The 24,808-nt window shown below is 41.8% G+C and overlaps 1 protein-coding gene across 2 annotated transcripts in view; it reads left to right on the top strand.

The window, feature by feature from the left end:
* Positions 1 to 24,808, top strand: part of MED13L (mediator complex subunit 13L) — a 282,965-nt gene that overhangs the window by 238,421 nt on the left and 19,736 nt on the right. The window contains exons 14-22 of one of the 2 annotated variants that reach the window (XM_068989585.1): positions 5,049 to 5,148; positions 9,847 to 10,067; positions 10,566 to 10,771; positions 14,502 to 15,439; positions 19,396 to 19,575; positions 20,186 to 20,409; positions 22,223 to 22,415; positions 23,131 to 23,557; positions 24,304 to 24,523. In XM_068989585.1, the coding sequence (XP_068845686.1) occupies positions 5,049 to 5,148; positions 9,847 to 10,067; positions 10,566 to 10,771; positions 14,502 to 15,439; positions 19,396 to 19,575; positions 20,186 to 20,409; positions 22,223 to 22,415; positions 23,131 to 23,557; positions 24,304 to 24,523 (2,709 nt within the window). The remainder of the gene's footprint in view (positions 1 to 5,048; positions 5,149 to 9,846; positions 10,068 to 10,565; positions 10,772 to 14,501; positions 15,440 to 19,395; positions 19,576 to 20,185; positions 20,410 to 22,222; positions 22,416 to 23,130; positions 23,558 to 24,303; positions 24,524 to 24,808) is intronic. The other variant, XM_068989586.1, reaches the window with a different exon arrangement.

Genomic DNA, 24,808 nt, shown 5'->3' on the forward strand with positions numbered 1-24,808 from the left:
GCAACCCACTCCAGTATTCTTGCTTGCAGAATGCCCATTGGACAGAGGAGCCTGGTGGGCTACAATCCATGGGGCTGCAAAGAGTCAGACACAACTGAGCGACTAAGCACAGCACAGCACAGCATATGCTTAAAGTGACAGATGAGAATTTATAATTCTCTGGAGAACAGCTGAGCTGAGTCAGGAAATGTGTGTTGTCATCACCCTAACTAAGCTGTACCTTTGTGTAAGCAGAAGTGCCCCTGTTATCTCTGGGGCACCTGGAGATGAGTAAGAGAGGCCTGCTCTTCAGTGAAGTCAAAGCATTAGTCCACTTTCTTTCATTTATATGTTTACTTTCCCATCCATCCAGTTGACATGATATTTGTTAATTATTTAATGATCAGTTCCTTTGTGGCAGGTTCTCTAGGTTTATAGATAAAATTAAATTACCAGTCTTATGCTTGAGGTGCTCACAGACTTTAGGAGAAATAACATATAAATAAAGTTTAAAGTATACTTAGCCCTGTGAGTGCAGTAATTTATCTGAATCTAAAGATGCTACCTGTTCAAGTACGAAGCAACAAGCCTTTAAGTAAAGGCTTGGAGGTTAAATAAGAATCAGGTTTCTAAAGCTCATTCTCACTTTAAAATAAAATATATCTTGTTATTCTAAGTACTTCTTTCTGACTCCATGGACTATAACCCATGAGGCTCCTCTGTCCATGGGATTCTCCATGCAAGAATACTGGAGTGGGTTGCCATGCCCTCCTCCAGAGGATCTTTGTGACCAGGGATTGAACCCTCGTCTTGATCCTGCATTGGCAGGTTGGTTCTTTACCATTAGTGCCACCTGAGAAACCCAACTACTTAGAAGATGGGATAATCATGACCTCAAAAAATGAAATTGACTTGAAATGTGGGAAGACTTGGTTAGTGAGAGGCAGGGGAGGGATGTGTCTTTGAGCCTGGAAGGAGTCTTGGTTCAGCAAAGACCATGAACTGGCTGGGGCCTGGTGGGATAGTGAGCACACTGATCTGTTTCCTAAGTGGGAGGTAAAGATTGCTGGGGCTGGGGAGGTACTTGGCCACACTTCAGGCTTTGGACCTCAAACTTTACTGGTAATGTGCTCTCCTGAAGGCTGCTGAGTGGGGAGCTGACCTGGTAGAAGTGGGTACTGTTTTGCACCAGTCTGATACATGGAAAGCGAGAGTACTATGTGGTAACTTGTTGGATTGAGAAACGAGGACCTAAATTCAGACAGTGGCTGCATGAAGAAAAGGACGTGGCAATGTGAAAAACACTGTGAGAAGAAATGACACGTCCTTATTCTTCGACCCAGGCATTGGAGATCCATTTTGTACCTAGTTGTGTCTGGAAAGCCATGTATTATCTAGGATTGGTTTTAGTGAGGGTTAGTTCAGATGCTTTGGTTTGGTGGTGGTGAGAAGAAAGTGTGAAAAGTAAAGGAATTAAAAATAAGTAGAAAGAGAGATGTAAGAAAAGAAAAAACCAAGCTTTGTAGAGTCACCCAGTTTCTGTTCATATCCAACATCCCTAGTGATTTTTGTCTCTGCTCTGAACCATCGTCCTTACTCTATGTATAAATTGTGAACTACTGACTAAATGAAGAGATGTTTACTCTGTTTTTTAAAAATATATTTTAGTAATGTTAATATGCAAAGGAGAATAGGACAGTTTTAATCTTAATTTCCATTTCTCTGGAATGGTTGTTTCTACTCTGACTTCTGGCCTGGCATTTAATCAAAGGAACAGTTTCCCTTAGGATCATTTTGCTAATTCATTTTATTAGTAACTGGAATTGGGAGACTATTTTCCAGGTTTCGACCCCCAGACTTTAGTTTTTCACATTTCAACTGCATAACATTGAATGTGTGCTTAGTGGCTCAGTCATGTCCAACTCTTTGAGACCTCCTGGACTGTAGCCTTCCAAGCTCCTCTGTCCATGGGGATTCTCCATTGAGTAAGTGAACATAAAAGGCCTTCTATTTGTGAGATTTTTTTTTTTTTTTGCTTTATCTTGCTTTCAATTCATTTGCATTCTTAAACATAATCTTGCCTATTAAGGGACTTAATTCAGGAGCTGACTGTGGCTCAGATCATGAACTCCTCATTGCCAAATTCAGACTTAAATTGAAGAAAGTGGGGAAAACCACTAGACCATTCAGGTATGACCTAAATCAAATCCCTTATGATTATACAGTGGAAGTGAGAAATAGATTTAAAGGGACTAGATCTGATAGAGTGCCTGATGAACTATGGACAGAGGTTCGTGACATTATACAGGAGACAGGAATCAAGACCATCCCCAGGAAAAAGAAATGCAAAAATGCAAAATGGTTGTCTGAGGAGGCCTTAAAAATAGCTGTGAAAAGAAGAGAAGCAAAAAGCAAAGGAGAAAAGGAAAGATATACCCATTTGAATGCAGAGTTCCAAAGAATAGCAAGGAGAGATAAGAAAGCCTTCCTCAGCGATCAGTGCAAACAAATAGAGGAAAACAATATAATGGGAAAGACTAGAGTTCTCTTCCAGAAAATTAAGAGTTACCAAGGGAGCATTTCATGCAAAGATGGGCTCAATAAAGGACAGAAATGGTATGGACCTTACAAAAGCACAAGATATTAAGGAGAGGTGGCAAGAATACACAGAAGAACTGTACAGAAGAGATCTTCACAACCCAGATAATCATGATGGTGTGATCACTCACCTAGAGCCAGACATCCTGGAATATGAAGTCAAGTGGGCCTTAGGAAGCATCACTACAAACAAAGCTAGTGGAGGTGGTGGAATTCCAGTTGAGCTATTTCAAATCTTAAAAGATGATTTAGGAAGTGCTGCAAATATGCCAACAAATTTGGAAAACTCAGCAGTGGCCACAGGACTGGAAAAGGTCAGTTTTCGTTCCAATCCCAAAGCAAAGCAATGCCAAAGAATGCTCAAACTACCACACAATTGCACTCATCTCACATGCTAGTAAAGGAATGCTCAAAATTCTCCAAGCCAGGCTTCAGCAGTACTTGAAATGTGAACTTCCAGATGTTCAAGCTGGATTTAGAAAAGGCAGAGGAACCAGAGATCAAATTGCCAACATCCGCTGGATCATTGAAAAAGCAAGAGTTCCAGAAAAACATCTATTTCTGCTTTATTGACCATGCCAAAGCCTTTGACTGTGTGTATCACAATAAACTGTGGAAAATTCTGAAAGAGATGGAAATACCAGAGCACTTGACTTGCCCCCTAAGAAATCTGTATGCAGGTCAGGAAGCAACAGTTAGAACTGGACATGGAACAACAAACTGGTTCCAAATAGGAAAAGGAGTATGTCAAGGCTGTATATTGTCACCCTGCTTATTCAACATCTATGCAGAGTACATCATGAGAAATGCTGGACTGGATGAAGAACAAACTGGAATCAAGATTGCCAGGAGAAATATCAATAACCTCAGATATTCACATGACATACCCTTATGGCAGAAAGTAAAGAACTAAAGAGCCTCTTAATTAAATGAAAGAGGAGAGTGAAAAAGTTGGCTTAAAGCTCAACATTCAGAAAACTAAGATCATGGCATCCGGTCCCCATCACTTCATGGTACGTAGACAGGGAAACAGTGGCAGACTTAATTTTTCTGGGCTCCAAAATCACTGCAGATGATGACTGCAGCCATGAAATTAAAAGATGCTTACTCCTTGGAAGGAAAGTTATGACTGAAAGTTAGATAGCATATTAAAAAGCAGAGACATTATTTTGCCAACAAAGGTCCATCTAGCTAAGGCTATGGTTTTTCCAGTAGTCCTGTATGGATATGAGAGTTGGACTATAAACAAAGCTGAGTGCCGAAGAATTGATGCTTTTGAACTGTGGTATTGGAGAAGACTTTTGAAAGTCCCTTGGACTGCAGAAAAATCCAACCGGTCCATCATAAAGGAAATCAATCCTGAGTGTTCATTGGAAGGACTGATATTGAAGCTGAAACTCCAATCCTTTGGCCACCTGATGCAAAGAGCTGACTCATTTGAGAAGACCCTGATGCTGGGAAAGATTGAGGGCAGGAGGAGAAGGGAATGACAGAGGATGAGATGGTTGGATGGCATTAGCGACTCAGTGGACATGAGTTTGAGTAAACTCCAGGTATTGGTGATGGACAGGGAGGCCTGGCGTCCTGTGGTTCATGGGGTCGCAAAAAGTCAGACATGTCTGAGCGACTAACCGAACTTAGCAAATCAGGGAAAAACCTTCTTCAAATGTATTGAATATATATTTCAATAATTTTATGAGGTAAGGGTTTTTTTTTCATGAAGGTGAACAGTAACTGTAGAAGTAGGAATGTGTGTGCTCAGTCACTAAGTTGTGTCTGACTCTTTGTGACCCCACAGACTCTAGCCCACCAGGCTCCTCTGTTCGTGGAATTTCCCAGGCAAGGATGCTGGAATGGGTTGCCATTTCCTTCTCTAGGGGATCTTCCCAACCCAGAGGTTGAAACCACATCTCTTGCATCTCCCACATTAGCAGGTGGATTCTTTACCACTTGAGCCACCTTGGAAGCCCAAGAAATAGGAATAGGAAATATCTTTCGTGTGTGTGTGTGTGGTGAAAAATAAGAGTAATAGCTTGGGAGGGCTTGAGGTCATCTCTTTTAGCTGTCTGCTTCCAAACAGAAGGAAAACCAGACTGATGCCCAGTTACTACTTGGAGGCACCCCCTTGATGTGATTATTGTGTCCCTGAAACTGCTTCTCTCATGACCTTGGAGAGGGAATTGGCCCAAGGTCTGGGAGCTCTGCTCAGTTGGCAGTCTGCCCTCCCCTGACCCGTGACAAGAAGACCCAGTCAGTGCGTTTCTCATACTTGATAAGGTTGTAATCATCTCTTCTGTGTCACTGTCTGCTAGTATTTCTGGATGTTCACCTGGTGAAAATTTGTAGGGAAGTGTGTTTCTATTTTTTTAAAATATCAATAGCCATACACTCTAAGCAATAGCTAACTACCGCCCTGCTTATATACAAATGTGCTGTTCGGTTTTAATAATTGTTTAATAATCTCTTCTTAGGCTGTGTCACCTGCACTGCGCTCATCAAAAATGCCTACAGTTGGGACAGAAGACCGGCCTCTTGGGAAGGATGGAAGAGCTGCTGTTCCTTATCCACCAAGTAAGAAAAGGACTGCTCCTGATATATACATAATGTTCTCATCCTCAGTGGTGCCTCACCTGAGTCCCCTCCTTTTTTTTTTTTCTCATTTTAACAGAATACTGAAAATAAAACTTGTATAAATTGGTATTCCTAGGGTGGCAGGTAGCTAAGAGACCCATTTAAATTTGAATTCTTTTGTTTTCAAATTAACTTTCATGGTTTAAACTATGAAACATGTGTTTCAGTTTGTTTTTCTCCTGGTCCTCTCCCAGCAGGGCAGATGCTGCGCAGTGGTTTTCAGAGCAACATTCTGCCATAAGAGCTTGTGTAGAATGTTTCCATTTTCACAAATTTAGTTCATACAAGGGTGATGAATAATTGTTTTCTATGGTCCTTTTTCTGATTGATATTGAAGATTTTGTGTTTCGTTAAAGATAGCAACTAGTTTTGTTATGTATGTGGACGAAAAACTTTCTTTTTTTCCTAAGAAACATTATTCTACAAGAGAGAAGAAAGTCAAGGTTGCTTATATGGGTACTCTGGAACCGAAACACAATTCCATTGCAAATCATTCTTGAATACCTTCTCATTAACTTCAGCTGGTAATGAGAACAAATTGAGGGGAAAAACCACCATGTCATAGGGATGAGTCAAAAAGTTTTATGAACCTATAAATGTACTGCTGATTTACTCAAATGTAGAACTGTGAAGTATACAGAGATTGGATTTTGACAGCTTTAGTGGATCCATAGCTTTTTAAAATATGCAAAGCTTTCTCAAGCATGACATGTATGAAAATGAATAATGATAGCCAGCCAGTTGCTGTAGTTTTTTTTAATTAAACATTTTTCTTTTTTTTATTACTCTGCACTGCAGAATTTTACAAACATGAAATTCACAGATTAAAAGAAACATTATTAAAGTAGATTCATCTGGAATAAGGCAGATGAATGAATTCTTCCCTTGCATTTAACCAGTTGCTGTGCTTTTTTTTGACACATTGATATGTAATTATGTTAGATGTTAAAATGTCTGATAACTTGTCCAAGATTATTCACTCAGAAACATCCTACTTGTTAGTGTCATTGCCAGTAAAGAATATGGTGTATTCTCTCTTTTTTCTCTCATTTCTGTTCCAAAAGGAATTGCTTCAATAAGAAGCTACTCAGAATTTTATGATAAAGTGCAGGATATAAGAATTAATAAATTGGAAATATTGCAAAAATATTGGCATCAGGAAAAACAGATAAACAAGAGTCAGAGGACCTAATTAACATGTCAAAGTATGTGTGCGTGTGTGTTGGGGGGGACATATGCACAGTATTTCCTTCAAAGATGAGACAATGAAAATAGCATGGCAGAAAACTCTTAATTTCTACAGTAGCTTATTGTACATCGACGTTGAAATGTCTAGAATAGCAGCACCATCCAAGACAAGTACAAGGGAAGCCACAAATGAGAGCCACATAAGGTAATTTTAAATTTTCTGTTAGTTGCATTCAAAAGTAAAAAGAACCCTGTGAAATTAATTTTAATAGTATATTTAATTTGACTCAATGTATCCAGTACGTCATTTTTATATGTCATCAGCATAAAAATACTGAGATTTTTACATTCCATTTTTGTATTAACTCTGGAATCCAGGGTACCTTTTACACACAAGCATATCTCAGGATAGATGGGGCCCCCTTTTGGATGCTCCATAGCCATGTGGCTAGCAGATCCTCTCTTGCACAGCATAGGTCCATAATTACTCATTTGCATATGTAATAATGAAGAAATCAACCTATAGTAACAGTTAATTTAGCATCAAGTCTGTGTTAAGTAAGTATTGTTACATTAATTAAAATGAAACATTTCTCTTAGGCTTTATTATAAACCAGTCACTTATGAATTATCTTGGAAAGCATGTCAGTTTGAAGTGTGAGACTTTGAGGAGGCAGAATGAAAGAGTTGGACTTTTGAATTGGCTTTTTATTCTACAAGAGCAGTTACTATTTGTAAGGGATGAATACTGAGAAATTAATCTTGGCGATGATGCTTCTGTTGGAAGGCTTTGGTCTTCTGCATAAATACTTGACATACAGGGTAGGAAATGGAGAGTGTCCTGAATGGTGAGTTCCTGCTGAAGTGCAGCAGGTCTTGAGGACTGGCAGGGATGAGGAAGTGGAGCTTTGTGGGCAAGACTGTTAAACTCCAGTCCATCCTGGTAGCTGTTCCCACATTCACATTAGTCATTTTATGGGGAGGAAATTGAACAGGCGATTCTACTACAGGCAATATTTTTCTCCTTTAGAGCACCAGAATGTTTCTCTAGGTTTCTGTTTTCTTTCTGCCTTAGCTACTTTGAGTCCAGTTCCGTTTTTCATCTCAAAACTTTTTAGGGTCATTTCAGGAATTTCCTGTGACTGAATAGCCTTTTCCATCTTTTTCTAATCAAACCAAAATTAGGAGGGAGGACTAATTATTGCTGACTCTCACTACTTTCTGAGTATTTAGATGAACCTGGCAAACTTCTGTGCATACCTGATCTCATTTAACATGCACAAAAAATATGAGGGAGATATTATTCCCATTTTGTTGATGAGGAAATTAAAGCTATGGAGAGGTTACAAGTCTTCCTGATGAATAGCTCATAATGAGAATGGTGAAGACCGCTTTTTAACATAAATCTCTGGCAAGTGAAATATCATTTTATCCATACTTTTGGTCTGTGTTCTCTCTTACCTTTGACAAAAATGATCAAGGTGGCTGAGGCTTTGAAAACTGAGATATATAACTGTGTTCAGTAGCATTGAAAAAATTGAGGAGCCCTAAATGGCAAATGCCTTTTTTACATTTCTCAGAGAAAATTTGAAAACAAATTGAATAAAATAATTTTGGGATAACATTTTGTACCATAGCTTGAATACTTAATAAATTAGGAAAGGGCTGTGTTTAAGTTCATTGTCATTTTAATTCAAAGTGAATTTATATAGTTTCATTATTTTCCAAATATCTGCTCTGTTAATTAAGTTCTGTAATGTAATAGGAGTTTGAAGACGTGATGAAGCAGACACGTGTTTTAAAACACTCTACTTACAAATTAATTTTATCTTTACATTGAACAGTAGCTGCTCTTTGGCTTGGGAAAAGGAATAGGGACCAAAAGTTAAAGATGATGAATATATTTCAAGAAAAACCTATTTTTCTGTATTAAAGTTTTTAGTCTTATTTTAAAGAAGATGTATTGATTTGGTTGCTGCTGCATCTGAAGACCTGTTTTTCAGCTGCAGGACTTATCAACTATATAATCTGTCTGGTGGTTCTATGATAGTTTCTGGCTTGGCTTGTATCCCTAATACTGTGAATGGTTACATGATCTTAGGGTCAAATACTATTGCAGCAAGAAAGTACCTTGAAGATCATCTTGGGAGTTTTACAATAGGTTTTCTTCTTCTTCGCTCTGTTTTTTAACTTTTTTTCCATAGCAGCAGCAGGTACTGTTTTGTCAAATGAAATCTTATACAGAATTCTATTATAAAAGTTAAATAGAAGTGGAGCTTCTCTAATGGAAGTAAAAGTTGAGATCTGAAACCCTGCCTATTGGCCTTTTTCTCCCCTTGTTGGTCCCTGAGGGCAAGAGAGGGTAGATTATTCAGGATTATCTAATTAACTAGGAAACATGGTAAAAATCATCTAATCCAGAGGTTCTCACCCTTTTCTGCTCCACAGGGAGGCAGCTTTCCCCTCCCTCCATAAACAAAGGGAGAAAGCAAGCCTAATGAGAATCACACTCCTAGTCAAGCCTTTCCTTCTAGATGAAGGAACTAGGCCCGGAGGGAGGAAGTGACTGGGACACAGCAGCGCTGTGGTGGGACCACCTGAGTGGGGGACCAGCCCACTGCCGCTCCTCTGTACAGCTCTGCCTCAGGCGTGAGCACAGGGCAGCTATTCTTTATTAAGTTCTGATCCATTGCTGTAAGTCGTGTTAACATCTGTTCAGTAGTTGCAGTAAATTACACTGCTATAGACAGTAGTTACTGTTTAAATGTTGATGTTGCTAGAAAGAGCAGTGTGGTTGAGAACTGAGGAGTTAGATGTGTTTCTACATCACTGGTTTAAACTTGTGCCTCCAAATATGCAAATACATTTGCTGTACAGGATACCCCCTAGTGGCCAGATTTCATAACCACAACTTGCATTTCATTCCATACACTACTACTTTAAGCATCAGTGCCTTAAAGAGACACTGGAAATGATGATGGTTAACCTCAGGTATATAACAATGATTTTTTTAAAAAAGGTTGAGAATCACTGTTCTAAATATTATTTAAAAGATAATTTTTCTCCAGTTGATTTTCAATAAATTATCTTTTGTTCTAGGTATGATTATTAATCCTGACTATGAAGTTTCATTTCCTTAGATTTTTCAGGGTATCAGTTGTTAGAAGGGGGAAAAAATTATGTTTATGTAGACTTTGTTCACGTAATTAATGTGAAGCCAAATTATAAAGTGTCAAGAGGACAGTGATAAAGATTCAGCAAAGGCTAATTTTCTGCTCATGGCCTTCTTTTTAGGAACTTCCATTATTAGTCCTCTATCATGTAACAGATATGCCCATTCAGTCAACATTATTTCTGATGCCAACTAGGGGGCCTGATTATGAACTGGGATTTTTTTTTTTTAAAGAAGTCAGGCCTGTTAAAAATTTTACTTTATTTATTTATTTTTAGCAGTTGCAGACCTGCAGAGGATGTTCCCCACCCCTCCTTCTTTGGAACAGCACCCTGCATTTTCTCCTGTGATGAATTATAAAGATGGGATCAGCTCAGAGACAGTGACAGCATTAGGCATGATGGAAAGCCCGATGGTCAGTATGGTTTCAACACAGCTCACTGAATTCAAGATGGAAGTGGAAGATGGATTAGGAAGTCCCAAGCCAGAGGAAATAAAGGTAATTGCCAGGATATTACTGTACACAGACATGCATGCATGCTTAGACTCTTCAGTTGTGTCCAGCTCCGTGCAACCCCATAAACCACAGCCCATCAGGCTCCTCTGTTCATGAGATTCTCCAGGCAAGAATACCCAAGGATCGAACCCATGTCTCTCATATCTCCTACATTAGCAGATGGACTCTTTACCACTAGCGCCAGCTGGGAAGCCCATACAAAGGCAGGGTGGTTTTAAAGCACACTTTTCTACAACTTCTTTAAAATAGTATTGTCTATATGCAGTATATACATATGTTCCTAAGGGTTCTCTGAACTAGATCATGTGGTATGTCACTTGGCATATTAATTAGTGTCTTTTGACTAATTTAAATGTTGTCATTCACATTTTTCCATTGATCAGATAAGAGAAATAGTGAATTCAGTCATTTTTGTTGCTATTATGGTATGTCCGCAAGTTGTTTACCAGCTTGATCACCAACCCCACTTTGTTGTCACAGGACTTTTCGTACGTGCACAAAGTTCCAACTTTTCAGCCTTTTGTGGGATCCTCCATGTTTGCTCCACTGAAGATGTTGCCGAGCCAGTGCCTGCTACCTCTGAAGATTCCTGATGCCTGTCTGTTCCGGCCTTCGTGGGCAATCCCTCCTAAAATTGAGCAGCTGCCCATGCCGCCTGCAGCCACTTTCATTAGAGATGGCTACAAGTATGTGCTGGGATCGTGTCAAGTCGCCTGCTGTATTTAATGGGATTTGTATCATTTAACCTAAGTATTTACTTTACATGATGACAGCATTTCATTTGAAACTTCATCGGCAACACATATTCTTTTGTGTTGAAAATATTATTTTCTAAATTTCATATATATGGGAACATTGAGGTTATTTGTGTGGAGAACCATGGTGTTTATGGTCATTCAGTGTCAAATTAGTGTCTGTCACAGAACCAAGCAGTAGATTGGAGTAGATAATATTTTTAGGGTGAGATGGTAAGTACTTCATTATATGTACTTTGATGATTTCAGATGTGTTTACTTAAGGCACTTTAAGGTTAAGTATTCATATGCTAATTTCTGTTGCTGACCCCATGTCATACAAAAAGCAGCAATAGAACGGTGCTGTGATATGGAGGAGGGAAAAGGAAGTATTTGTCATAGCTTGTACGTAGTTTGTACTGTCCCCAAATAATTCTGACTTCAACAGTGCAGAATTAGTTTTCCCTTTGATTGATAATTTCTTAATGACATAATGTAAACGCTTTAAAGTAAAAGGCCACAAACGCAAATGTCTGTCAGGACCAAGTAAGCAATATGTGAATGGAGTGGACAGGGTCGAGCAAAATACTAGCTGCCACTGACATTCAGTGTCGCTGTAGGGGTGTGGGGAGAGCGGGGCCAACAGCAAACTGTTTGAGAGTGTGTGTTGTCCCCTTCAAAGGGACTTTTATTTTTTTTCTTTTTGCTTTTTTTTTTGGCAGTTCAACCTTAGGGAGTTGTTCAGGCAGGAATGTGAGAGATTTTAATGTACATTTCCTTTTTAAAATGTTGATAGTTGGGAATTCCCTGGCAGTCCAGTGGTTAGGAATTGGCACTTTCACTGTGAATGGCCTGGGTTCAATCCTTGGTCAGCGAACTAAAATCCTGCAAGATGTGTAGCGCGCCCCGCCCTGCCCCCCGCCCCCCCCCCCCCCCACACACACACAGAAAAAATTGTTGACAGTTAATTCAGAGTTACATTCTAAAAGCTAAGACAAATTTATGCTGTAGGTCCAGTTTGTGGGCTACTTTTGTGACCTTGTATAGAAATCATCTTAATGAAATCAACTTTAATTTTATAAGCAGGCTTTATGCTTATGTTTGTATAAAGTCTGTATTGTAATGAAAAACTGTGACAGCGAAGTACTTTAAAAGAACCTTAGACTTGGAGAAGTACATGGAGTCATAGGACTCGAATTCCTGCCTTTTTTGTTTAGTCTCTGTATGACCTTAAGGGATTCTTTTACCTAGGTCTTCTCCTCTTTAACATGGAGTTTCAGGCACAAGATTTTTGAAATGCTCTGAGAACTAATGGTTGTGGAAGCAACATGCCACCAACAGGATGAAAGTGTGTGCCCAGAAGCACTCTGTAGGGCAGGGCCTGGCTTATTCTCTGCTGCCGTTCTCCAGTCGTGTCCCAGCTTGTTTTGTCTCAAACTGGCTGGCACAGCTGGAGCAACTAGCACGCCAGGGGTTAGCATGCTGATCACAAGCAGTGCAGCCGCTTCAGGAGCCATTCCACAGCCTAGCCTCTTACACAAGCTCCTCAAACCAGTAACACACACCCCTTTGCTGCAAGATAGTTTCTGTAACTAGATAATTAGATCATTGTTTAGATCGAAATCTGTTGTCTGCCACCCCAGAGATTCTTGGTGTTCTAAACTGGCACTGTTAACTCTCTTGGATGAAATAAGTGTACTGCGCCTTTAAGTTCAGCACGTGGGGCTGGTGGTTCCCTTACTTCCTGGACTGCACAGTTGTGGCCTGTGGGACGTTCTCCTGCTGTGGTCTGCATCACTGTGTGTGTGTGTGTCACTGTGTGTGTGTGTGTGTGTATTAGTTGCTCAGTTGTGTCTGACTCTCTGCGACCCCATGAACTGTAGCCCCCCAGGCTTCTCTGTCCATGGACTTCTCCAAGCAAGAATAGTGGAGTGGGTTGCCATTCCCTTCTCCAGAGGAACTTCCCAACCCAGGGATTGAACCCTGGTCTCCTGCATCGCAGGCAGATTCTTTACTGTTTGAGCTGCAGGGAAGTCCTCCCGCTTTATTACAGAACACACCAGCAATCTCTTGATGCCTCTCATACTTGCCATGCACTGACTTTCCTTCCTCTTTTTTTTTCCCACTGTTGCATACCCAGCAACTAGGATGGGGTTGGTTGGTCCTCAGTTCATTTTTCTTGAATGGGAAAAGTCAGGTTCCTATACACAATAAACCATTTTACTGCCTTGGGAGCAATTTAATTATTTAGGTTTTCAGTTAATCGTTGTAGTTCCTTTTCTGATCTGAACTGCATAATCATTTTAGAGTTTTGTTGAACAGGAAAATTTGAAAGGAGTCCAATTAGAGTAAAGATCATTATTACACACTTACTATTTTGCTCTCTGAGATAGCAGTGATTGCTGATCAGGGTTTCTGGGTCACGCGTTATCTGTACTCAAAGACACCGCTGTGCCTCAGATTGAACATTTCTTTGCAGAGCCTGATTTGGATTTTCAGGTTGGTAGGTTAGGCATAGCTAATTAAAAATCAGAAGAAAATGATTCAAAGAGCCATTACTTTATGACATTCTTCTTTCAAATTATAAGTGAATGAATATGTACTTTATTGGAGGAACATTAGTTTAAGTACAGTATTAATAGAAGAATTTTAAGCATTTAAAAAATCTTATTTCTTTTGATACCTTCTAATTGGAAAGAGTGATCCCAATCTGTTTTATGGGTACCTCTAAGAATGTATATCAAGAACATTTTATTACAATAAGAACTTTTATTACAAAATCGTGGACACTGTTTTGTTTTCTTTGTGGCTGTTCCAGACAGAAGTCACTGCTTATGAGAAAACAGCACAGTGTGATTGTCTCTGGGGATTCAAACTCATGCTGTTTTGCATGGCATATGGAAAATAGAGGATGAACTGCAGTTGCCCACCACAGAAACCTGTTAGCAGTTTGGACACTTTGATGTAGCATGTATACTTACATGCAAAGACCGAATTAATACTAAGTCCTCTTGGCAGCATGTGTAACATTTGTATTCACTGTAATATATGACTGGCCAATGGGTTCCTCAGATAGAATTCCCTCATGGTCACTCATTACGATAAAAATGCTAGCTAGATAGGACTGCATTTTTTGGAAACAAGAAAAATGTTAAATTTTCATGTGCGTTTGATTATAACTACTGTAGAATCATATGTAGATTATAGCCTCAGAGAACAAGTACACTGGCAGACTTTCAGTCTCAAAAAAGGACAAAATTGTAATTGCAAATTAGATGGGAATTTCATCTATGGTCTTCTAGCTAATTTGGCATCTGAGCTCATGTGTTAAAGTTCTATTTAGTAGTTAAGAGTTCTTCAGAACTACTTTGTCCAAACCCAGCATCATGTTTTCTTGTTAAAAATAGCAAAAGTTTCCTCAAAAGATGAAGAGGAGGCTTGCTGAAGTGTGACTAAGTGGAAGGGCACTGCTGTATTGACTTACTCTTCATACCTTGCTGCTTGTTTTTCCACACACTGTACTGACTCCTTTGAATCCTTAAAAAAAAAGAAAACAAAACCAAATAAACCAGGCGATAGCATGCATAAATAAGAAGTGGCCAGGCCGGGCTGGGGTGCTGAGGTGTGTGTCTGGCACCCGTGACCTGCCCCCTGTTCTCACACGGTGCCATCTCTCTTGCAGCAATGTGCCTAGTGTCGGGAGCATGGCAGATCCAGATTATCTGAACACGCCACAGATGAACACGCCGGTGACGCTCAACAGCGCTGCCCCAGCCAGCAACAGTGGAGCAGGAGTTTTACCATCCCCAGCAACCCCTCGCTTCTCTGTCCCCACACCACGAACCCCTAGGACACCAAGAACTCCCAGAGGAGGGGGCACTGCCAGTGGTCAGGGCTCTGTGAAGTATGATAGCACCGACCAGGGCTCACCAGCCTCCACCCCCTCTACCACTCGGCCTCTCAATTCTGTGGAGCCCGCCACCATGCAGCCAATCCCTGAGGCCCACAGTCTCTATGTCACCCTGATTCTTTCGGATTCCGTGATGAACATCTTTAAAGACAGAAACTTTGACAGCTGTTGCATCTGTGCCTGCAACATGAACATCAAAGGGGCGGATGTCGGGCTCTACATCCCCGACTCTTCCAATGAGGACCAGTACCGCTGCACCTGTGGGTTCAGTGCGATCATGAATCGCAAACTTGGTTATAATTCGGGACTCTTCCTTGAAGATGAGTTGGATATTTTTGGGAAGAATTCTGACATTGGTCAGGCTGCCGAAAGGCGCCTAATGATGTGTCAGACCACCTTCCTTCCTCAGATGGAAGGAGCCAGAAAACCCCAGGAGCCACCGATAAGCCTTCTCCTCCTCTTGCAGAACCAACACACACAGCCTTTTGCTTCACTGAGTTTCCTAGATTACATTTCCTCCAACAGTCGCCAGACCCTTCCCTGTGTGAGCTGGAGTTACGACCGGGTGCAGGCAGATAATAATGATTACTGGACGGAATGCTTTAATGCCTTGGAGCAGGGTCGGCAGTATGTGGATAATCCCACAGGTGGCAAAGTGGATGAAGCTCTGGTGAGAAGCGCCACTGTGCATTCCTGGCCTCACAGCAATGGTAGGTTTCCCGGAATACAGATTTACTTTGAGAACTGCCTTGGTATGATGATAACTTGCACACTTGCCTTGCTCTATGTGACAAAATTTTAAATTTTATTTCTTAAAAAATAGAAACAAGTGAGAGCTATCTTGAAATTCGAAATGTAAGGATGGGGAAATGTTTCATGTTGAAACACATTTCGAGAAGAGTAATTACGTTGTGGGATAAAAGTCATCGGGATCAGTGGTCCCTATCCTTTTTGGCACCTGGGACCAGTTTCATGGGAGACAGTTTTTCCACGGACCAGGAGGAGATATGAGTGATGGGATAAATACAGATGAAGCTTCACTTGCTTGCCCGGCTCTCACCTCCTGCTGTGCAGCCCAGTTCCTAACAGGCCGCAGACTAGTACTTGTCTGTGGCCCAGGGGTTGGGGAGCCCTGATCTAGATAACACAGACTGATAATCTGCACACCCTTCTGGGTCAAGTTTCCATGATACTTCTTCCAGGAAGCCTTCTGTCCATTACAGAGTACTTTCTCTTTCCTCTGATTTTCCAGTATTTCGTGTCTCTGGTAACAGTAATCTCATTTTACTTTATGTTGTGGCTCCTGGGGATGTCACTGTCTTAAAAACTCCAGGTGATAAATGTTTTTGGAGTTCGGCTTTAAGAATGCTGAGCACCTGACTGTTCCTTTTCTTTATTCATTCTCTGTCTATGCTGTGATGTGTCCTGGGGGAAAAAGTGGTGAATGAAAGAGACAAGGTACTTGCCCTCAGGGACTTTCTAATCTATTTTGGAAAATGACATGAATCACATAATTACACAAATAAGCATATAACTGCAAACCATTATAAGTGAGGAAAGCATGGGGCGTCAGAGGACACTTCCTTGAAGAAGCAGTAAATATTCAAGATTGCAACACTGGGTACAGGTTAACTGAGGGCAGGGATGGCGAGTGTGGAGGGCCATCCTTCAGAGGAGCCCAGAGGCCAGCAGGGCTAGGTTGTTAAGAGCCTTTGGGGACACCCTGGGCCCTGGGTCTTCAGTTTTAACAAGTCCTTGATGGGTTATGAAGAGACACTGCCATCAGATTTGTGTACTCAGAAACAGTGGACTCTGACTGGAATGAGGACTGAGGATTAGAAAATGGCAAGAGGGGATTGAAGGACACTGAGAAGTTCCTGCTGCAGGTGAAAGAAGAACCAGTAGCTTGGCTTAGTGTCCCAGGACAGGAGATGGAAAAGAAGTGGAAACAGTCAAGGGCCGTTTGGGAGGTATTATGGCAGGACTTGGTAATGCGTTGAGTTTTGGGGATCGGAGAAAGAGATTAAGGAAGTCACTCAGGTTTGTGACTTGTACACCTGGACAGACAGTGGCATGTTGGTCAAAGATAGGTGTTCTGGGGAAAGACTAGGTCTGAAGGTCATAATTGAGTTTGGGAAGTTTTAAAGATCTCCTTTGAGATGTCCAGGTGGACACTTGGGACTTTATGGGATGGAGCTCAGGGGAAGGGGAGTGGATGGCACATGGATGATAGCCCAAGCCAGGGCGTGGTGAAGGAGGAGGGCTCACTGAGAAGGAAGCAGGTGTGGAGCCAGAGGAGGGCCTGGGTTAGAGCTTGACTGCATTCTGCTGTGTAACCAAGCTCCACAAAGAGAGTGGTCAACAGGCATTCAGTAAGCCAGGCTGTTAAGATAAGTGTTAAACAGGTCTTTTGACCACAGTGAGAGCTGTTTGTGGGAGCTGAGGCCAAGCTGGCGGGATTCTATGAATGGAAGAAACATGGAGCCTACTTTTGGAATCATCCTCAGTCTTGCAGAGGAGAAGGTTATGTAAGCAAGGAGACTTCTGGAGGTAGAGACGCCCGAGAAAATATTTCAAGGGTTATACTCATTTTTATAACTCCTTAGGTTTAAGTACAGTGCCTTATACTTAGCAGGCCTTGGATTAATGGCTGCTGCATGAATTTATGAATTAAAGTCTTTCCCCTAAAGAATTATGGGTGATTATCTTACGTGGTTTCTTTTATTAGATAGTGGCCTTCAGATAGAAAAGCAGTCTGGGTGGGTGGATGAGTAGTGTCATCTTTGGATATGAAGAATAGCATGTTTTATTGCAGATGAGATGTGGGTTCTAAATTCAGATGCTGAAAGTACCAGACAGATCGTGTAAACAAATGATGTAGAGAGCCAGCTTTGCAAAAAAGCAGTGTCCTTCCACAATATCCTATTTTGTATGCATAGGAATAGAGTTCACAAAGAATTGCCTCTGCTTTTATTTTTCTTTAACCTGTAACTCTTTTGGTCTGTTATTTTCCTGCATTGGATAGAACCATGGGTACAAGAAGTACTTTACTTTTTTCTTTACTGTAAGAAGAAAAGAAGCACAGGCTTGAAAATAAAGGAGGTAAATTCTGCTTCAGTCTCAGGCAGGCAGCAGAGGCAGGGGTGTCAAAAACTGCCTGAAGGAGGCAGCTCCTCGACTCCAAGAGGTGGTCCTCTGGCAGTGCAGTGGTCTCAGCCCCACGGTTGTCAGACCATTTTCTAGTTTTTCAAGAGAAGCTGGAAATCCATATTTGTGTATGAAATTTCATGAGAAGTCTGTTTCAGATTGCAAAATGAAAACAAAACCTCTGTGCCATGGTTTTGCAACCTGTGTTTGATTTGAGGGTGCACCTGAGAATGTCTTCAGACCCACCGCGTGTCCCAGGCTCAGTTGGTAAATAGGTCACAGGTTTCCATCTGTGCCGCCGTCCTCGTCAGCCGGAAAAGTAAGAGCAAGGAAAGGTCTTGAGGACCCCAGCTCTGTGGGTGCATAGCTGACCACCTCCAACTTCAGTACTTCTTTCTTCAGATCTTTTAGGGAATTTAATGAGCATTATGGACCCTCTCCCCGCCCTGGGAAAAAGTAACACCTGTGTTCATGCATGCACGTGCAGTTTGGGGAGAGTTTCAGAGGTTTTCATGTTCGAGGTTAAGGAGTCCTGCTAGCAGGAAGAATGTGAGTTCTGAAACCGTGACTCCCCAGCTGTTCTAAGCTTCTTTTTAAATTCCTTTTTCCCACTCATCATATAATCAGATAAACATTGATATTTGTGAACAAAAGTAATTAAGAAACTGGAGTTCCCTGGTGATCTAGTGGTTAAGAATCCATCTACCAGTGCAGGGACAATGGCACCCCACTCCAGTCCTCTTGCCTGGAAAATCCCATGGATGGAGGAGCCTGGTGGACTGCAGTCCATGGAGTTGCTAAGAGTCGGACATGACTGTGTGACTTCACTTTCACTTTTCGCTTTCATGCATTGGAGAAGGAAATGGCAACCCGCTCCAGTGTTCTTGCCTGGAGAATCCCAGGGACGAGGGAGCCTGGTGGGCTGCCGTCTATGGGGTCGCACAGAGTCAGACACGACTGAAGCGACTTAGCAGCAGCAGCAGCAGGGACTCGGGTTTGATCTGACCTGCCATGGGGCCACTAGGCCGGTGTGCCACACCTGGTGAGTCTGTCCTCGGAGCCTGCAGGCCGCAACAAGAGAAGCCACTGCAGAGAGAATCCCCACACTGCAACTAGAGAGCAGCCTCCTCCTGTTCAGGGCAGCAAGAAACCTGCGCACAGGAACAGAGACCCAGCATAGCCATACAGAAATAAATGATTTTTTGAAAAGTAAGAAACTAAAAGTAATTATGAAGCTATCATTAAGAAATTTTTGCAGCTCTCTTTTCTTGTGAATACCCTTGGAAACAGGTCTCTATGGTTTTAAAAAGTCAGACCTATTCACCTTTCCACTATTAGGCAGTTCTATAGTTAGCCCCTTTTATTATTTCCAATGATAATAAAATTCATTATTTACTAAGTATCTTAGAGTCTGCCGCAAGTAGACTCTACTGCTAGTGACGTCTCCGTCACGGCCTGTCGCTGAGGTCGTGCAGCCCGCCTTGACGGGTCCTGTCCTGTGCTGTCATTTTTCTTGCAGTGCTGGACATCAGCATGCTGTCCTCCCAAGACGTGGTCCGTACACTGCTGTCCCTGCAGCCCTTTCTCCAGGACGCCATCCAGAAGAAGCGCACGGGCAGGACCTGGGAGAACATCCAGCACGTGCAGGGACCGCTCACCTGGCAGCAGTTCCACAAGATGGCGGGACGGGGAACGTACGGTAGGCCTCTCTCCCTTCCCACGTGCTTCTGGACTTTCTCTTCCGTGAAAAGAGCAGCTCTAGTTCCTGTCAAGTCTTCCTTCGCTGACAAAATAGAATCTGTTCCCTCCTGACTACTACATTTTATAATCTCTCTGTTTTCCAATAGTCCGTTTTGGAGATAATTTTTCTTAATGTCTTTGGCATAATCAAGGTCAGTGGGGCAAATAATGCCTAACTAGACTATTTGCTAGAATCTCCTCATCCTCCCAGTCCTCACTGCCGTTTCATCTGGATGAGCCTCTGAACTAATTCTGTCAACTTCTTTGTAGTCAGGACCACAGTGCCTGTCTCAGAGGAAGGTAGATAGTTTTGTTTGGAGAACTAACACTAACCTGCTCTAGTCTGTACTCACTGAACCTTTATAAGCATGTTCTGACTCATTTAATTAAAGTTCTTCATCAGGGGCCATTTAATTAGAGGATTTGAAGACTACTTTTAAGAGTATCATGTCAGCCTGCAATAAAATGTCCGATGCCAGAATTAAGACAAATTGCCAGAAAATTCGCAGTTGTGGAGGTGGTGGGAAACGGACTCACAAGAGCTTTCCTAAACTGCAGTCTTGTTTTAGGTTCTGAAGAGTCTCCTGAGCCACTGCCCATCCCCACCCTGCTGGTCGGCTACGACAAGGACTTCCTCACCATCTCGCCATTCTCCTTGCCGTTTTGGGAGAGGCTGTTGTTGGACCCATATGGGGGCCACCGTGATGTTGCCTATATTGTGGTGTGTCCAGAAAACGAGGCCTTGCTCGAAGGAGCCAAAACTTTCTTCAGGGACTTGAGCGCTGTATATGAGGTGAGAGTTGTCTGTATGATGCAGGGCCTCAGGTCGCATCTAGTTGTGGCTAAATTTTAAAGGATAAATATCTTCAAAATAGATCTCCAGGAAAATTTGCACATAGTTGGAGGATGAAGAAAAGGATAAGTTGGCAAGTTTTTCAGGAAGTTGTTTTCCCATCATAGCTTTATATTTTATTAGATTGAAAAGATTTTCCTCTACCACCCTTACTAACACATCTTAAAATCCAGTCAGCTGTTTTTTCCCCCATTTATGTGCTTGAGTTTAAAAGGACTACTCACCGGGGGATAGTGATTGTTCAGAACGAAAAGAAAGTGCATCTACTCTTGGGGGTGGGGGTAGTTCCTGAAAACAGTATAAAAGTGTTTAGCTGGAAAATTCCTGAATCACACAGAAGTTTAATGACTCATGTCCCTGTTATATTTTATTTAATCATCTTAATACTCAGTTTTGATACAGATGAATAATGTAATCCTAGTAATGTTAGATAATTTTGTATATTTAGTATATAAAGTCCTGTTACTTTTGAAAAATTAGAATCATATCTGTCTTTAAAGAGTTAGTGTACATTTCTGCTAAAGTACATATACACTAAAGTTTTTGTACCTTATACTCCTAATTAATCTTCATATTTGATGAGAGTAAATGAAATTAGTGTTTATAAAGTGTTTGGAGCATTACATATTATAAGCATTACATATTATAAGCATTACATATTATAAGCATTACAAAAGTGTTTATTAAATAAGATGCCAAGTTGAATTTCAAAAATACTCCATAACAGAAATTGACTATCTATAAATGTATGAGTACACATGAAACAGTAAACTTACATGTTGCTTCAAAGAAAAGAGAAGATACTTATGTCTGAAATAATGCCATCAATTAAGCCACGAAAGGAAACCCTTGGAAACAGTAATTTCTAAACAGTGCCTGGTCCATGATGCATAATAATACTGAATCACAATTACCCTAATGCAGAAAACTTGTCTAAGCAATTTTAAAGCCCAGTCATTCTGTTAAATGAAGCTCTCAGCATAAGTTACAGAACATAAAAGGATTACCCGATCACTTCAGAATTGCTCTTTTGGCAGTAATGTATACCTGCTTCAGAGGAGTGTACACTAGAGGATGTTTTAGGGGTTTGGTAAGCCTTCTGTTCATCAACTCTAGTATGGGCTAGTTATATGGACTCTCCTGCCAGTGAACATGTAGTTAAGTAGCTTACTTTTTGCAGATATATTGTATTCATTCTTTACCATAAGCACCCCTTTAATGTTCTGGAGGTTAATAATAGGATCTCATTGTGCTGAAACAACTATTTACTTTTAAAAAGTGGTCAGCGTGTCCACTGCTTTAGTGGCCTCTGCTCTTGGAGATCTCCAAATGTAACAGTGTAACAGATGGCCCATAAAATGTTAGTGTTATCTTAAGGGAGAACATCCAGAGTAGGGATTACATAAAAGATTTCAGTGGACATATGTCTCCATCAGCCTTCGTAGGCAGGAATCTGGCTCTTTATTTGACCATTAGCAGACAGGTAGCGCTCAGCAGTGTTCCCTTGTGCAGGAGCGGGTGAAGAAGCATTTCTTTTTTTCTTCAGAAAGAACATTTTTCCTTAGAGAGGCTGGTCCAGGGTTTGGAGAGACAGGAGAGCAGATTCAAATGCATTCCTGGTCTGGCTGCATGTGGAGATGCTGAGAGAAGAAGGTAGATGCCTCCATGAGTATGTCAGGCATCTCAGCGGCTGCCGGTGCGCTCTCAGGAGGGAGCGTCCCTGTTCTGAGTGGGGTCTGCTGTGTTCTGTTAGATGTGCCGACTCGGGCAGCACAAGCCCATCTGCAAAGTGCTGCGCGACGGGATCATGCGTGTGGGGAGGACTGTGGCGCAGAAGCTGACGGAAGAGCTTGTGAGCGAGTGGTTCAGCCAGCCGTGGGGCAGCGAGGAGAGTGACAATCATTCCAGACTCAAACTTTATGCGCAAGTTTGCCGCCATCACCTAGGTAAATGGAAATTTACGTGACAAAGTCAAATTTGCGATGTAGAATAGCAGATTGTTTCCCCCCTCCCCCATTCTTACCTGAAAAAATCCCATGGACAGAGGAGCCTGACGGGCTACTGTCCATGGGGTCTCAAAGAATCGCAGGCGACTGAGGGCACAATCTCTTTGTTCTCGGTAGTTAAATGCTAATTGTTATGTGCATGTGTATTTTTGAAAAGCTATTTAAAGTAGCCTAAAGAAGTCCTATCTGATTTACTCCACATTTCGAAAATGCAGCAGCATGATTTGGTATTAACTGGTTAATTTTAACCCAGATTCTCAATAGAATCTTAGATCTAGCTTATAAGGCGTTAAACACATAGGAGCATAATATACCATGATGTCTGAGAATACATGGCCTCTCAGTTTTTAGTGAAGGTGTGTGGAGTTGGTCTGAAAGGAAAATGATTGGTTTTCCTGAAAACAAAATGATTGGTTTTGTCCTTTTTCTTCTGTTCTCCAAATAAGGCTTCCAGAATTTATAATAAGTAGCCCATGTTTATTTCCCTGTTTATGTACAAGCTTGTGTTCCAGTGTGGACATCGTATTTTGGGTGTCAGAACCAGAGTATTGCAGCCTGGAAGCATAGCTCTTTAGAATGTGACTATTCTGAGTCTCTGTATCAGCCAGACCTGCAGAACATCCCTGAAGTTGCTTCTCTGTGTGTCCTCTTTCAGCACCTTATCTGGCCACTCTGCAGCTCGACAGCAGCCTGTTGATGCCACCTAAGTACCAGACCCCACCAGCAGCAGCACAGCCCCAAGCACCGCCTGGGAGCGCTGGGCCTTTAGCTTCAAATCCAGGCTCAGCCGCGCCCTCAGCGGGCAGTGCGTTTAATCCCACCTCCAACGGCAGTTCTCTGAACCCGGCTGCGAGCAGTTCCACCTCTGGCTCTGCCGGGCCCCCAGTCTCCGCATCTGCCTCTGCTCCCATCATCAACCAGATCAGCACTACCTCTTCCTCAGGATTCAGCGGTAGTGTCGGGGGGCAGAACCCCAGCACTGGGGCCAGCGCTGCAGAGAGAACGCAAGGGAGCCTGGGCTGTGCTGGAGACACCGAGCCTGGGCAGAGCTCCTCGCAGCCCTCCCAGGACGGACAGGAAAGGTACAGTACTCTGACCAAGCCGAGTGGCTTCGGCTTGGGCCCCCGGGCTCCCCTTCCTCTGTGCCCCAGCCCCCTCAACTTCACGCATCTCTAAATCTAGTGAAGTGCTGTATTTCTGTTCTTCCCCAAAGAAGGGAACAACTGTCAATCTATGGTTCAGTGTTAAGAAATTTGAGAACTTCTTATCAACTTACTAGTAATTATTGTATTACTAGTATAATAGTATGTACTTACTAATTAATATACTTAGTGTAACTAATATTACTATTAATACTATATGAATAATATTTCTCTGATGGTTCAGATGGTAAAGAATCTGCCTGCAATGCAGGAGACCCAGGTTCGATCCCTGGGTCGGGATGATGCCCTGGAGAAGGGAACGGCAACCCCTCCAGTATTCTTGCCTGGAGAATCCTATGGACGAGGAGCGTGGTGGGCTACAGTTGGACAGAGTCCGACACGACTGAGTGACTAACATTTTCACTTTCAACTTCTTTGTATTAACAGCATTATAAAACATCTTTGTAGAAGGAAACCATGGGGGTGAAAAGAGATCTCCCATTTTAGAGAAGCACACTGTCATTTTCCATCTGTCTTGGTTGCCAGCTGACTTGGTTTGCCTTCATTTTGTACCCTACTGATGTTGCGCTTGCTCTGTAATCGCTGTCCAGGGAGTCAGTCTGCTCTGGAGTTGATGTATTTTTTATAATTTATGTTGCATGTCTCATAAGTGGCTGTGTTTGCAGTGTTACAGAAAGGGAGAGAATAGGAATTCCCACGGAGCCTGACTCTGCAGACAGCCAAGCCTACCCTCCCGCTGTTGTCATTTACATGGTGGACCCCTTCACGTACACTGCGGAGGAAGACTCTACTTCTGGAAATTTTTGGCTGTTGAGTTTGATGCGCTGCTACACAGAAATGCTGGATAATTTACCTGAGCATATGAGAAATTCTTTCATTCTCCAGGTAACTAACTGCAAGTTTATTTACTTTGTTGTTGTTTTTATGAAAGTAAATACATTTTTTAAAATTGTATATATATGAAAACAGAAAAAAAAGTATTCTTAATTCTACCTTTTAGATTCAGACGTTATTAGTTAGTATTTTGGTGTTTCTCTAACCTCTTTTCTGTGTTTGTTTACACAATTGAGATCATATTTTCATGTAATTTTTTTCTACCGTTCACTGTTTTGACAATCTAGTAGTTGGGATTCTGTGCTTCCAATGCCGGGGCCAGGTTCAGCCCCTAGT

The sequence above is a fragment of the Capricornis sumatraensis genome, chromosome 17 (assembly GCF_032405125.1).
Source record: "Capricornis sumatraensis isolate serow.1 chromosome 17, serow.2, whole genome shotgun sequence".
Lineage (NCBI taxonomy): Eukaryota > Metazoa > Chordata > Mammalia > Artiodactyla > Bovidae > Capricornis > Capricornis sumatraensis.